We start from the raw sequence: 16362 nt of genomic DNA, 5'->3' as shown, positions 1-16362 counted from the left end.
CTAATGACTTTATGAGAAACCAAGAAATCACAAAACAAAACCAAAAGAATGAAAAAATAGAAGATAATGTAAAATATCTCATTGGAAAAACAAATTGGAAAAACAACCAGGAAAACAGATCCAGGAGAGACAATTTAAAAATTATGAGACTACCTGAAAGTCATTATCAAAAAAAGAGCCTGTACATCATCTCTCACGAAATTATCAAGGAAAACTGCTCTGATATTCTGGAATCAGAGCGCAAAATAAATACTTAAAGAATCCACCGATCACTTCCTGAAAGAGATTCAAAAAGAGAAACTCCTAGGAATATTGTAGCCAAATTCCAGAGATCCCAGGCCAAGGAGAAAATATTGCAAGCAGTTAGAAAGAAACAATTCAAGTACTGTGGGAGTATAATCAGGATAACACAAGATCTAGAAGCTTCTACATTAAGGGTTCAAAGGGCTTGGAATATATTACAGAAGTCAAAGGAAGTAGGATTAAAACCAAGAATCACCTACCCAGCAAAACTGAGTATAATACTTCAGGGGAAAAAAATGGTCATTCACTGAAATAGAGGACTTTCAAGCATTCTTGATGAAAAGACCAGAGCTGAATAGAAAATCTGACTTTCAAACACTACAATCAAGAGAAGCATGAAAAGGTAAACAGGATAAAGAAATCATAAGGGACTTACTAAAGTTGAACTGTTTATATTCCTATGTTGAAAAATAATTTTTGTAATGCTTGAAATTTTTCTCAGTATTTGGGTAGTTGGAGAGATTACACATGCACACACACACACAAACACACACATACACACAATTACACACACACATATGTATGTATGTATGTATGTATAGACAGAGAGCCCAGGGTGAGATGAATAGGAAGGGATGATATCTAAAAAAATAAAATTAAGGTGTGAGAGAGAAAATATATTGGGAGGAGAAAGGGAGAAATGGAATGGGGCAAATTATCTCTCATAAAGAGGCAAGAAAAAGCTTTTTCAATGGAGGGGAAAAGGCGAAAGGTGAGAATGAAAAAGTGAAGCTTACTCTCATCACATTTGGCTTAAGGAGGGAATAACATGCATACTCAATTTGGTATGAAAATCTCTTACAATACAGGAAAGTAGGGGAGAAGGGGATAAGCGGGGTGGGGGGAATGACAGAAGGGAGAGCAAATGGGAGGAGGGAGTAATTAGAAGTAAACACTTTTGGGGAGGGACAAGGTCAAAAGAGAGAATAGAATAAATGAGGGGCAAGATAGGATGGAGGGCAATATAATTAGTCTTACAAAACATGACTATTATGGAAGTCTTTTGCAAAACTACACGTGTGGCCTATACTGAATTGCTTGCCTTCTCAGTGAGGATGGGTGGGGAGGGAGGAGGGGAGAGAAGTTGGCACTCAAAGTTTTAGGAACGAATATTGAGAATTGTTTTTGCATACAACTGGGAAATAAGAAATACAGGTAATGGAATATAGAAATCTATCTTGCCCTACAAGAAAAGAGAGAAAATGGGGATAAGGGAAGGGAGGGGTGTGATATAAGGGAGGGCAGATGAGGGGAAGGGGTAATCAGAATGCATGGTGTTTTGGGGTTGGGGGAGGGGAGAGATGGGAAGAAAATTTGGAACTCAAAATTTTGTGGAAATGAATGTTGAAAACTAAAAATCAATAAACATTTAAAAAAAAAGAAAAAGAACACCCTACTCCTCAGAGTAGCTGACATCTTGGTTGGGCTGTAAGGTTAAAAATTGCTCTACACACATCATCTCATTTCACAGTCTGTAAAGGGTGATGGACCTGGAGCCAGAAGGTCTGGGTTTAAATTGGTTGCTTAATGAGCTATGTGACCTTGGGCAATGTTACTTAACCTCTCTAGGATTCAGTTGGTCTCAAAAGTCTCCCAAGTTCTAAATCTATGATCATCTGATTCTCACAATAGAAGACTTTATAGGGTATGATCCCCATTTTATGGAGGATGAAACGAAAGTTCAGACAGGTTAATGACTTGCCTAGGGTCACAAAGCTCTACAAGCCCAGTTCTCCACCTAATCCAAGTGTAGCACTGACCAAAGTGTGGGCAGGGGTAAGGAGGAGATAACATAAAAATTGAGACTGGATGTCACTTTGAAAAGTGAATTTAAGGTTTATTTATTTAATAAAAGTCAAAGGAAAATGGCGATAGTCATGTTGATGTTAAAAAGTTAGAAAAAATTTCTATAAAGTTATACTACCTTCAAATCTCATTAATTTTTTAAAATAATTGTTTTTCAAGTAAGAAAAATTACTTTCTCTGTCTTCCATATCTCCTAGCCTCAATGGGAAAAAAAATAAAACCTATAACAAACATGCACAGTCAAGCAAAACAAATTGCCACATTTGTTGTGTCCAAATAATATATGCCTCAATTTCTGCACCCCGAGTCCTTCCAATTCATTCTAAAAGAAACTATAAAATGCTAAGTTCACACTAAAAATCACATAAATGAAGAGAGAAAGCAAAGAACAGTTAACAATTAAGGGTAACAAAATGGAGCAGTGGGAGACTACACAAATGTATCAGTAATATTTATTTTTAAAAGATCTGCCTTACCCTAATAAAAAGAAGGGTCATTGACAATTAAAAGATAAAGTTAAGCTACTGCCCATAAAATACAAACCAACTAAAGTCTTATATTTGCCCGTGCAAATATAAGAAAAGGGGGCTATCACAGCATCAGATAAATTAGATTTTAAAGTGAAAACATTATGAGATATGAATAAGAACCCTCCCAAAAGGCAAAAACAACAGAAATGTGCCAGTACTGCATGTATATATCCTAAGCAACATGGGGAAAAAATATACTAGGGCAGAGATTCTAAGTAAATGGAAATATAATTGAATCCTGTATTTATACCTATAGGCCTTTAAGGTTTAGAAAGCACTTCACATATATTATCTAATTTAATTTTCCCAACCACCCTGCAAGGTAGGGGCTATTTTATTATTCCCATTACACAGATGAGGAAATGAAGATAATTAGAGCACCTAACTCCCAGAGTTGTTCTGAGGCTCAAATTGCTATGGAATTATGATAAATTAAATAAAGATTTCATAAAGAAATTATGTAATTGGGAATGGCTAAACAAGTTGATAGAGGAATGTGATGAAATACCATTTTTCTGTGTGCTTTAGAAGTGAAGGGGAAGGCTTCAGAAGAACTGGGAAGATTTGTACAAACTGACACTAAGTGAACCAAGAAGAATAAGGAGAAAAACTTATACAACAGCAATACTGTAAAGATACACAACAATGAAAGACTTAGGAATGCTGATCACTGCAATGATCAACCGTGATTCAAGAGATCTTAGGAAGTAGGCAAGTATGGGAGGTGGGTGCTACCCAACTCTTGACAGAAGTGATAGACTCAAGAGTGCAGAATTTATTTATTTTTTTGACATGGCCAATGTGAGAATTTATTTTGCTTGACTATACATTTTTGTAACAAGGATTTTGTTTTCCTTTCTTTTCCAATGTGTGTGTGTCGGGGGTGAGGAGTAAAGAGGAAGGGAGACGTGATTTTTGTTGATTGAAAAAAAAATAAACTCTATTTTTAAAAAACTGTGGAGGAAACCCAAGGACCCCAACTTCTGGGATAAGAACTCACTGTTCAACAAAAATTGCTGGGAAGGGGCGGAGCCAAGATGGCGGAATAGAAACACACAAATACGCTAGCTCCAAACCCACAGCCCATGAAATATCCGTAGTAAAGAGCCGCCAATAAATTCGGGAGCAGGAGAAGCCACGTAACAGCGGAGCGGATAAGATTTCTGTTCCAGAGGGACCAGAAAACCTCTTGCAAAAGGTCCGTCGCGCTGCGGACCCGGAGCCCAGCCCAGCCCTGCACCGGCCCGGCAACGAGAGGAATAGATCCGAGCGGACTTTAGGGACGGGATCTCCAGCGGCCGCACGGGTCCCTCCACCCACAGGTGACGGGGGTCGGTGAGAAGGTCTCTTTGGTGGGTCGAGAGGGGAATGGGGTGCCCCCATACTCAGGCCCCCTCAGAAGGCAACAGTGGAGGCGGGAGCAGACTGGGGCTCCCCAAGCAGGCAGGAGCCTGGATCCATTGTTGAAGGTCTCTGCATAAACCCCCTGAGGGAACGGGGCCCTTGAGGCGGCCCTGCCCCCACCTGAGCACCTGAACTTAATCTCACACTGAATAGCAGACCTGCCCCCACCCAAAGCACTGAGGCTGGGAAGCAGCATTTGATTCTCAGACCCCAAGCGCGGGCTGGGAGGATCAGGAGGCGAGGTGGGTGTGAGGAGAATATTCAGAGCTCAAGTCACTGGCTGGGAAAATGCCCAGAAAAGGGAAAAAAACCAAGACTATAGAAGGTTACTTTCTTGGTGAGCAGGTTTCTCCTCCCCTCCCTTCTGATGAGGAAGAGCGGTGCTCACCATCAGGGGAAGACACGGAAGTCAGTGCTTCTACATTCCAGCCCACTCAATGGGATCAGTTCTGGGAAAATGTCTTAAAGAGCCCAAACAATTTTCAAAATCATGATAGAGACGTGGAGGAAAAACTGGGAAGAGCAATAAAAGACTTGCAAGCAAAGTTTGAACAACAAATCAGCACGCTGCTAAAGGAGACCCCAAAAAATGCGGAAGAAAATAACACCCTGAAAACTAGCCTAACTCAATTGGCAAAGGAGGTTCAAGAAGCCAAGGAGGAGAAGAATGCTTTCAAAAGCAGAATTAGCCAAATGGAAAAGGAGATTCAAAAGCTCACTGAAGAAAATAGTTCTTTCAAAATTAGAATGGCACAGATGGAGGCTAATGACTTTATGAGAAATCAAGAAATCACAGAACAAAGCCAAAAGAATGAAAAAATGGAAGATAATGTGAAATATCTCATTGGAAAAACAACTGACCTGGAGAATAGATCCAGGAGAGACAATTTAAAAATTATGGGACTACCTGAAAGCCATGATCAAAAAAAAGAGCCTAGACATCATCTTTCATGAAATTATCAAGGAAAACTGCCCTGAGATTCTAGAACCAGAGGGCAAAATAAGTATTCAAGGAACCCACAGAACACCGCCTGAAAGAGATCCAAAAAGAGAAACTCCTAGGAACACTGTAGCCAAATTCCAGAATTCCCAGGTCAAGGAGAAAATATTGCAAGCAGCTAGAAAGAAACAATTCAAGTACTGTGGAAATACAATCAGGATAACACAAGATCTAGCAGCTTCTACATTAAGGGATCGAAGGGCATGGAATAGGATATTCCAGAAGTCAAAGGAATTAGGACTAAAACCAAGAATCACCTACCCAGCAAAACTGAGTATAATACTTCAGGGGAAAAATTGGTCTTTCAATGAAATAGAGGACTTTCAAGCATTCTTGATGAAAAGACCAGAGCTGAAAAGAAAATTTGACTTTCAAACACATGAATGAAGAGAAGCATGAAAAGGTAAACAGCAAAGAGAAGTCATAAGGGACTTATAAAAGTTGAACTGTTTACATCCCTACATGGAAAGACAATATTAGTAACTCTTGAAACTATTCAGTATCTGGGTACTTGGTGGGATTACACACACACACACATGCACACGCACACACTCATAGAGACAGAGTGCGCAGAGTGAATTGAATAGGATGGGATCATATCTTAAAAAAAAAAAATGAAATCAAGCAGTGAGAGAGAAATATATGGGAGGAGAAAGGGAGAAATGGAATGGGGCAAATTATCTCTCATAAAAGAGGCAAGTAAAAGATTTTTTTTTAGTTTGGGGAAAAAGAGGGGAGGTGAGAGAAAAACATGAAGCTTACTCTCATCACATTCCACTAAAGGAAGGAATAAAATGCACACTCATTTTGGTATGAAAACCTATCTTACAATACAGGAAGGTGGGGGACAAGGGGATAAACAGGGTGGGGGGGACGATGGAAGGGAGGGCATGGGGAGGAGGGTACAATTTGAGGTCGACACTCACAGGGAGGGACAGGATCAAAAGAGAGAATAGAAGTAATTGGAAGCACGATAGGATGGAGGGAAATATAGTTAGTCTTATATAACACGACTATTATGAAAGTCATTTGCAAAACTACACAGATTTGGCCGATATTGAATTGCTTGCCTTCCAAAGGGAGGCGGAGGGGAGGGAGGGAGGAAAAGAAGCTGCAACTCAAAGTTTTAGGAATAACTGTCAAGTACTGTTCTTGCCGCTAGGAAATAAGAAATACAGGTAAAGGGGTATAGAAAGTTATTTGGCCCAACAGGACAGAGGAGAGGATGGAGACAAGGGCAGAGAGGAATGATGAAGAAGAGAGCGGAGTGGAGATGGGGGCAATTAGAATGCTCGGTGTTTTGGGGGGGGGGAGGGGACAAGGTGGGAGAAAATTTGGAGCCCAAAAATTCTGTGAAAATGAATGTTAAAAGTGAAATAAAAAAAAAATTGCTGGGAAAACTGGATAACAGTGTGGTGGAAACTAGGCATAGATCAATGCCTGACACTGTACATAAGTCCAAATGGGTACATGATCGAGGTATAAAGATTGATACTGTAAACAAAATAGTGGAGCAAGGAATAGTGTATTTATCAGATTTATGGAGAAGGGAAGGATTTTTAACTAAATAAGAGACAGAAAGCATTATGAAGTGAAAAATGGATAATTTTGATTACATTAAATTGAAAAGTTTTTGCACAACCAAACCCAATGCAACCAAGATTGGTTCCTATAAAACTGGGAAAGAAATTTTGCAACTAGTGTCTGTGATAAAGGCCTCATTTCTAAAATATATAGAGAACTGAGTCAAATATACAAGAATACAAGTCATTCCCCAATACACAGGATAAGAACAAGCAGTTTTCAGAGGAAGAAATTAAAGATATCTATGGTCATATGAAAAAATGCTCTAAATCACTATTGATTAGAGAGATGCAAATCAAAATAACTGAGATACCACATCACACCTACCAGATTGGCTAACATGACAAAAAAGGAAGATGATAAATGTTGGAGAAGATTTGGGAGAGTTGGAACACTAATTCATTGTTAATGGAGCTGTGAGCTGATCCAACCATTCTGGAAAGCAATTTGGAACTATGCCCAAAGGGCTTCAAAAATGTGCATACCCTTTGACCCAGCAATACTGCTTCTAGGACTGTATCCTCAAGAGATCATAAAAATGGGAAAGGGTCTCACATGTACAAAAATATTTATAGCAACTCTCTTTGTGGTGGCCAAAAACTGGAAATCAAAGGTATGCCCATCAATTGGGGAATGGCTGAATAAATTGTGGTATATGAATTTAAGGGAGTACTGTTGCATTATCAGAAATGATGAACAGGAAGACTTCAGAGAGGCCTGGAAAGACTTATATGATCTGATGCTGAGTGAAAGGAGCAGAACCAGAACTTTGTACACAGCAACAACCACAGTGTGAGAGGATTTTTTTCTGGTAGAGTTAGAACTTCATAGCAATGCAAGGACTTAAAAAATTCCCAGTGGTCTTTTAAGGCAAAATGCCTTCCACATCCAGAGAAAGATCTATGGAATTCAATTGCAGATTGTAGCAGATTTGTTACATTCTACAAATGTACAAATGCTACAAATTTCTTTTGTATTACATTTTGGTTTTTTATATGATTTCTCCCATTCATTTTAATTCTTCTATGCAACATGACTATGGTGAAAATGTATTTAATAAGAATGTATGTATGCCATCTCGGGGAGGGAGGGGGGAAGTAGGGGAGAAGGAGAGAGAGGGCAGGAAAAAAAAAATCTAAGTTATATGGTAGTGATTGTAGAACACTGAAAATAAATGTAAAAAATAAAGTAAAAAAATTAAAAAGTACGGAAGTTAATGAAATTTTGGCATAAAATAGACTAGTATATTTTCTAGCCTAATCAACATGGATATAAGATCACCTCATCTAGTTTAAGAGGGAAGGATTCTGGGAAATGAAATTGTTCACACATTCCAGTAAAATGCAGCTAATGCAAGCTATCCTTTAGGACTCTGCCATTTTTTATGGAGATTGTCATTACTCATGGTCCTGTCCTAATCTCTCCTCCCTCATCATGCAGCAGCTGAGAGTGGTTTTCAGTACTAGGACACACAAAATCAGATGGCTTATCACATAGCATTAGGATGGGTCTTCAGAGGGAACTTCATGTTGTTCTTGATTAGAGTGTCCTTCTACCTGCCTTCCCAATCCAAGAATATCCAGATGACTCTCAAGAGCATTGAGACTGAAATAAGGACAGAGGATGAGTCTGGCCAACAGAGGAAAGATAATCCCAACTACAACCCAGAGAACAGTGTGTTTAAAAGCAAAGGTAAAGATACAGGGGAGATTGATTTCAAGAAACTCTCATAATTGGCAGCAACATGATTCATAGGACGTATTCGTGCGTCCTGTTTAAAAGTACTCATCTATCAGTGTCCCGAACCAAAACCAGAACCATACATATGAATTAGCAGTTAAGAGATTAGTTGTAACAGTGTCACTCTGAAAAACATTCAACTACTACAAGATATTAAAAATTCAAACACTACTTTAAAGGGTAGGGATCGCAATCGTATATTCTAGAGAAAGCAATATGTAGCACCGTTAGGCTAACAAGGAGATGTCAACATTAATAAGGCCAGTGCTAAGAAGGTTTCATATTATAACTTTAATGATGTAATTTATCTATTGTACCGTTTCTTTTGTCTAAACAATCAAGCCAGGCAAATTTAATTTTAGTTATAGCTATAATATTAGAAAAACAGAACCCTGCTTCAAAAAGATTTTTCTAAAAAGGCATATTAAGTGCTCTCTAAAGAAGGATAGTCACCCTGGGAAAAATGCTTCATTTAAACATGCCCATAATGGTTATGGACATATAAATATTTATAAGAAATAAAAAATAGGAATCAAGGCTTTCGATGAAGAATTTATTTTTATTTTTTAATAAAATAATACAAAATAATCTAGCCTTGCAAGATGGATGATGTTACCTGCTATTCCAAAGGACATCTTTTAAAAAGCACTTTAAGGGGAAAAACTTAAATCAGTTTAGCCAATATTCAGTGTGTCATCTGGCTTCCCAATTTTCATTTTACACAAAATGTAAGCCTTCTCTTAAGCAGCAAAAACTGAATTTTACCCAAAGAAAGAGGTTGGAAAATGAAATCTGCCTTAACAAAATGGAAATCAAAATCAGAAAAGGATGCTTTTGATTTACAATTCAAGTGGGCCTCCCTGGAAATATTATGGAGGAGAAGTAAAGAACTCATTACAGAACTTGACACAGAAGGAAAAAAAACTTTCTTTTGTCACAGAAGTGACAAAAAAATTCACCCTTAAAAGGTCCAAAATGGACTCTCTGTCCATTATGGGGGAGGCAAACCTACATAATTTCATAGGGTACATCATCATATTGATAAAAATATCATGTACTATCCTCCTTGTTTTTTGAATATATGAATGGCTCTATAGAGAAGTCACTCAGGAAACCAATTTAGACTAGAACAGATGGAAATATAGATGACTGAGTCTTATCTAGAACACCCAGCTTGGGGCAAGATCTACTCTTTCAAACTAGGGCCCAGGTTGGGAACTTCTTTGCTCTTCTAGTGAAAGGCATAATCCACTGACTCTAACCTTTCCCCTCAGAGTGGAGAAGGCAGAGTTTGATTCTAATTGGGTAAAATTTGCCTACATGAGAAATGAGAGGTGCGCAGAAAGCACCTTCCCAAGCTTCAGCACTACAGTAATGCCAGCTATTATTTTCATTGTGGTTGTTGGGGCATAATACCAATGACAATGGTAATAATAACTGCAATGATTCTTCTAATTTCTGTTAGTAATAACCACTATAAGGATAATAAAAATAATGATGACTACGGAGGGGACAGAGTGGCAAATGGAGTCAAAAAGGCTGGTCTCTGACAATGGCTGGCTGGAGTCTCTCCAAGTCTCAATGACTTCACCTGTAAAATGGGAATACTCCCCGTAGCGCTTCCCTCAGAGGGACACTGTAAGACTCAGAAGAAGTAAGGTAAACGAACCACTCTGTAAATGCCAACGTCAGTTACTTTATTTTACTACTCTATTACTCCATTATTTATGACTGTATTATCCCTGCCACTTGATGGGGGAGGTATGAGCAGGGATGGGCTGTCAGGCAGGCACCAAAGGAAGAAGAACTGTTTCTCCTTACTGGCCAACCCTCCTTCAACATGTCATACCAAGCTGGTCCCTTCGTCTCTGGGGTCCCAGCATCAGGTCCACCCCCCCTTCACTTACCTCTAACGACAAAGGAGGTAAGAGGATAGGACTAAAGAAAATACAAGGCACCTTAGTCTGGGCACATGGGGCTATGTCAGGTCTAAAACCCAGACTCCCTCGAAGGGCTTTGGATTCCAACTTCCCATCACCTCACCGATGACCCAGCCCACTGGCTGGGTGTGGGAGCATGTACGCACCTTGAGGAGAGGCATTGCAGCTTGACAGCGGACCGTCTTTATGTTCTTCAGGAAATGTGACTCATCCTGAAAGGAAAAAAGCAGAATTCTCAATTCACACACAGGGTCAATCCCACAAATGTCCCCTTATCTGAATTTCACAACAACCCTGGGAGATGGGGAGAGGGGGAGTAGCATTACTGCCCAAGCCGGAACTCCCTCCACAATACTGAGGAAAACGTGGTTCATTCAGATTTAAGTGGAGCAGCAGAGCTGCGAGGCTCAGCCCAGGCATTCACATTCATTCCACATCTAGGGCTCTTCCCCAGCTACCGCAGTACCCCCCTAAAGGAGAGTTCATCGAAACAAGCATATATAGACTGCTTGAAAGCACTTTACATATTTTCCCTCACTAAATCCTTGCAATAATGCTGGAAGATTGGGAATTATTATTATCACTTTTACAAAGAAGAAGTTGAGGCAGACAGAGGTCAAATGATTTGTCCAAAGTCCCACGGGTGATATGGAGCAGAGGCAGGTCTTCTGACTCCAGGGTCAGTGCTCTTTCCATAGCACTGCCTAACTTCTTTAATGGCTCTCAAGAAACAGGTCTAATTCCTGGAACTTAGAGACCCATTCTCCTCAAAGCAATCTCCTTGATTAAAGGATATGATCTGAGCAGAGTTAGTAGTGAGTAGTCTGGAGGATATAGGCTGCTGCTATTGTGACAGGGCTGGCATGCAGTTGGCACTTCATAAATGTCCGTTCATCAGCTGATTGTTACTCACTACATTGGAACAGCAACAGCAAATAAATATTTACTGACCTGACTGACTACGTTGTAGGAACTCTCCTCTGGAACCACTTCCAGAGTTCACAGTACAATCTTTCCAACATCCTCAGTGATGGCGGATCTTTACCCTTTGAGGGTGGATTTAATTAACTGTTGGCGACAATAGCTACAAACTATTCAAAGTCAAGAATTGTGACTGAGGCAGATGAACAGATCAGGTAATAGAATTCCAAATTTAAAAAGGGGAGCAGGATAAAATGTACCCCATGTAACTGGTAAAAAGACTATGGGGCTCTGAAGACCTTCCTAAACAGCTCCAAGAGAGGTCTGAGAAGGATCAAGCCCATTTCTGGAATAAGTGCATAACCTTTTCAGGTGATTACTTTGAACCTGAACACTCAAAATTCTAGTCCAATTTTTTAATCACATATTTTTTTTTTAATGTCTTCTCACCCAAAGCAGGCACTAAATTCTTTGTGGGAAAAGATCTAGTATTCTTTAATGTATAACCTACAGTGCTAGACACTCAAGAAAAACTTGATTAATCGGTTAGGAGATAGATAGGTAGTCCAGAGGAGGTTTTACTCATATTATTTACTCACATATTTACTCAGACAAATTAGGAACAATTGTCCAAGTCAAGGAAGGAAACAACATCCATTCATCATACTTCTCTTAATGAACTGGGAAACTAGTCTTTTGATGAAGTTTGTAAATCATCACTTGCAAGGGGCTGTTACACAGCAGTAAATGATTCCAGTAACCTTGTGCTTGATAAATGTAAAGATTTAACCTTTGGGGATAAGAATTCACTATTTGGTAAAAATGTTGGGAAAACTGGAAAGCAGTCTGGCAGAAACTGGGCAAAGACCAATATCTTACACCATTTACCAAGATAATGTCAAGATGGAGACATGATCTAGAAATAAAGGGAGATAATTAAACTAGAAGAATATGGAACATATTATCTATCAGACATAGGGATAGGAAAAGACCTTATGAATAAACAAAAGACAAAGAGCATTGTGAGTTGTAAAATGGATAATTTTGATTATATTGAATTTTAAAAGTTTTCTAGGAATAAAACCAATAATTAGAAAGAAAGCAGAAAACTGGAAAAAAGCTTTTATAGACAGTTTTTTGGATAAAGGTCTCATATCTCAAATAAATATAGAACTTTGTAAAATATATAAGGATATAAGTCATTCTGCATTTGATAAACAGGTAAAGGATATGAACAGGCATTTTTTTCTATTTAAGGATTTTTAAAAATTAAATTATTTTATTTGTTTTCAGTCTTGTACAATCACTTCCATATATCTTAGATTTTTTTCCCCTTCCTTCCCCCCTCCCTCTCCACTCTCTCCTTGAGATGGCACACAATTTTATAACAGTTCTACACATACATGCCTATTAAATACATTTTCACCTTAGTCATGTTGCATAGAAGAGTTAAAATGAATGGGAGAAATCATAAAACAAAACAAAACATAATACAAAAGAAAATGGTCTGTTTCTATCTGCAATCAAATTCCATAGTTCTTTCTCTGGACATGGAAGGCATTTTGCCTCAGGAGTCCATTAGGAATTTTTTAAGTCCTTGCATTGCAATAAGTACTAAGTCTACCAGAAAAATTTCTCACATACTGCGGCTGTTGCTGTGTACAAAGTTTTCCTTGTTCTACTTGTTTCACTCAGTATCAGTTCATATAAGTCCTTCCAGGCCTCTCTGAAGTCTTCCTGTTCATCATTTCTTATAGCACAATACTATTCCATTACATTCATATACCACAATTTATTCAGCCATTCCCCAATTGATGGGCATACCTCTGATTTCCAGTTTTTGGCCACCACAAAGAGAGCTGCTATAAATATTTTTGCACATGTGGGACTCTTTCCCATTTTTATGATCTCTTGGGGATACAGTCCTAGAAGCGCTACTGCTGGGCCAAAGGGTATGCACATTTCTGTAGCCCGTTGGGCATAGTTCTAAATTGCTTTCCAGAATGGTTGGATCAGCTCACAGCTCCATTAACAATGAATTAGTATTCCAATTCTCCCACATCTTCTCCAACATTTATCATCTTTCTATTTTGTCATGTTAGCCAATCTGATAGGTATGTGGTACTCAGAGTTGCTTTGATTTGCACCTCTCTAATCAATAGTGATTTAGAGCATTTTTTCATATGACTATAGACAGATTTAATTTCTTCCTCTGAAACAGGCAGTTTGTTGATGAAGAAATAAAAGCTATATGTAGTTAGATGAAAAAATGCTCTAAATCATTACTGATTAGAGAAATGCAAATTAAAACAACTTTGAGATATCATCTTATACGTATCACATTGGCTAAATTGGTAAAAGGGGAAAATGACAAATGTTGGAGATGTGGGAAAATTGGAATATTAATACACTGTTGAAGAAAGTGTGAACTGATCCAACTATTCTGAAGAATATGAAGAACAATCAGGAATTATGCCCAAAGAACTGTAAAACTGTATATATACCCTTTGACCCAGCAATACCAGTAGCACGTCTGTTCCTCAAGATGATCAGGAGAAAAGAAAAAGAGCCTATCTGTTCTAAAACATTTACAGTAATTATCTTTTGGTGACAAAGAACTAGAAATTGTGGGGAGACCATCAACTGGGGAATAAATAAATAAGCTGCAGTACATGATTATGATGGAATGCTTACTGTCCTAAGAAATGATGAGCAGGTTGATTCTGGAAAAACATGGGAAGACTTGCATGAAATAACAAAAAGTGAAATGAGAAGAACCAAGAGAACACTATATATAGTAATAGTAATGTTCAAAGATTAACTGTGAATGATTAAGTTATTCTGAGTATTAGAAATACTCACATCAACTACAAAGGATGTATGAAGGAAGATGCTATCCACTTCAAAAGAAACTATAAATAGAAGTATGCATAGCGTGGTTTTACACACACACATGCACGTGCATGTGTGCATCAAACGGTGGCCTTCTCTATTCTCTATTGTGGGGTATGGGTAGGGACGGACAAAGGGAAACAATTTGGAACTTAAAAAGTAACCCCCTAAAATAAATTAAACTTAAAGAAAAAGAGAAAGCAAAACGCTAGTACAGAGAAGCTAGGGAAAGCAATAAAAATCTTTTCAGGTATTTGATTCAGTGTCCATTGTTATCTCGGGGGTAAATCTGGGGACTTTCAGTATGGTTGCTTTAGTTAGACAATGGAAAGACCTGGGACAGGCTTAGAGGAGGGTGTATAGACCCGCTGAGGCTTAATTCCTCCCTTTTCTATTTTGCTTCACTGTTACCTAATGTATGGTCTGTTTCTACCCAATGTTAGCTTGTTTTTCTCCTCCCCTTGCTTCTAGACTGCCCTGGAGAGGGAGCTGATATCAGCAGAAACGCCTTAAAAAGACAAGACAGCCAGGTGCAGGCTACATCTGTGGAATACAGCTATCTCGGGGTACATATTTTGAGCATATGAAAATGTGGCTTTCCTTTAAAGGAAGGAAAACAAGCAGATCCCAGGACCAAAACAAACAAGCAAACAAAACCAGACATAGCTTTCACCTCTTCCCGTGAATGAACTGATTAAAGAAGGAAAAAAATCCTGACAATCTAATGAGAAGGCTGTTCTCCTGATGATGGATCTTGCCAGGTAGAGCCTGACTGTGAATAGGAGACGCTCACTTTTAGCTAGAAAAGTAAAGAGTCGGGAGGACTAGAATTTGAATCCCACTTCTGCCACGACCTTGACTGGGCAAGTAACTTCAACTCTCTGACTTTCACTCCTTTTATTTTATATTTTTTAATGTTTTTTAAAAAATATTTATTTGGTATTTCATTTTTCCCCAATTACATGTAAGAACAATTTTTAACATTCATTTTTTAAAATTTTCAGTTCCAAATTCTCTCTCTCTGTCCCCTTCCCCTCATTAAGAAGGCAAGCAATTTGATGTAGGTTACACATGGAAAACATATATCCATATAAGTCATGTCGTGAAAGACAAAAAAAACCCCAAGAAAAACAAAGTAAAAAAAAAAAAAGCATGCTTTAAGTCTGCATTCAGACTCCATCAGGTTTTCTCTGGAGATTTTTCAGCCTAAGTCCTTCAGAACTGTCTTGGATCACTACATTGCTGAGAATAGCTAAGTCATTCACAGGTGATCATCTTACAGTATTGTTGTTACTGTGTCCAATGTCCTCCTGGTTCTTCTCATTTCACTTTGCATCAGCTCATGTAAGTTTTTCCAGGCTTTTCGGAGATCATCCTGCTCATCATTTCTTATAACACCAGAGTATTCCATCACAATCATATACCACAACTTGTTCAACCATTCCCTAACTGATGGGCATCCAACAATTTCCAATTCTTTGCCACCATTAAAATGTCTGCTATAAATATTTTTGTACATATAAGTCCTTTTCCTTTTCGTTTTTTATCTCTTTGGGATACAGACTTGCTAAGTCAAAGGGTATGCGTGGTTTTATAGCCCTTTTTGGACAGAGTTCCAAATTGCTCTTCAGAATGGTTGAATCAGTTCACAACCCCAACAACAGTGCCTCACTGTCTCAATCTTCCTACAACCTGTCCAACATTTGTTATTTTCCTCTCCCATCATGTCAGCCAATATGATAGATGGGAGGTGGCACCTCAGAGCTGTTTTCATTTACATTTCTCCAATCAATAGGGATCTAGAGAATTTTTTCATGTCTATAGATCTGCTCCCTCATTTTAAAGACGAATGCAACTTTAGGCAAGTCAGTTCATCTTCATCTCCTCCTCCTCCTCTCTAAATGATGGAGCTACATTGAATAATCTCTTGGGACCTATCCAGATTTGGACCTTAGGATACTGATGCTCATTATGTCTAATCATCAAGAACATCTTCTATCACAAAATGAAAAATCTTTTCTTTAAAAAACCCTCAACATGTCACGCGAGCATCACCTTATTTCTGGATATAATATTTCTGTGAAGTCAGATAGAACAGAGATTGTTGTCTCATTTAATATCATGGAAACTGGGACACAGACAAATCCAGAGGCCTGCCTGAAATCTCACATGCAGATCAGCAGCTGAAGCCCCAATGACTAAAATGGAGAGGAAGCTTTCAATTTCGATCCAAAACTGTCCC

General features: G+C 38.6%; 1 protein-coding gene across 1 annotated transcript in view; it reads right to left on the bottom strand.

Annotated features, from left to right (window-relative positions):
* The window catches only part of SMARCAL1 (SNF2 related chromatin remodeling annealing helicase 1), an 86693-nt gene that overhangs the window by 35524 nt on the left and 34807 nt on the right, over positions 1-16362 (bottom strand). The window contains exon 9 of the mRNA XM_072617651.1: positions 10454-10519. Coding sequence (XP_072473752.1) covers positions 10454-10519 — 66 coding nt within the window. The remainder of the gene's footprint in view (positions 1-10453; positions 10520-16362) is intronic.

This window comes from Notamacropus eugenii, chromosome 6 (assembly GCF_028372415.1).
Source record: "Notamacropus eugenii isolate mMacEug1 chromosome 6, mMacEug1.pri_v2, whole genome shotgun sequence".
Taxonomy (NCBI): Eukaryota; Metazoa; Chordata; class Mammalia; order Diprotodontia; family Macropodidae; genus Notamacropus; species Notamacropus eugenii.
Note: the sequence above shows the minus strand (reverse complement) of the source record. Positions and strands in the feature narration are given on the sequence as shown.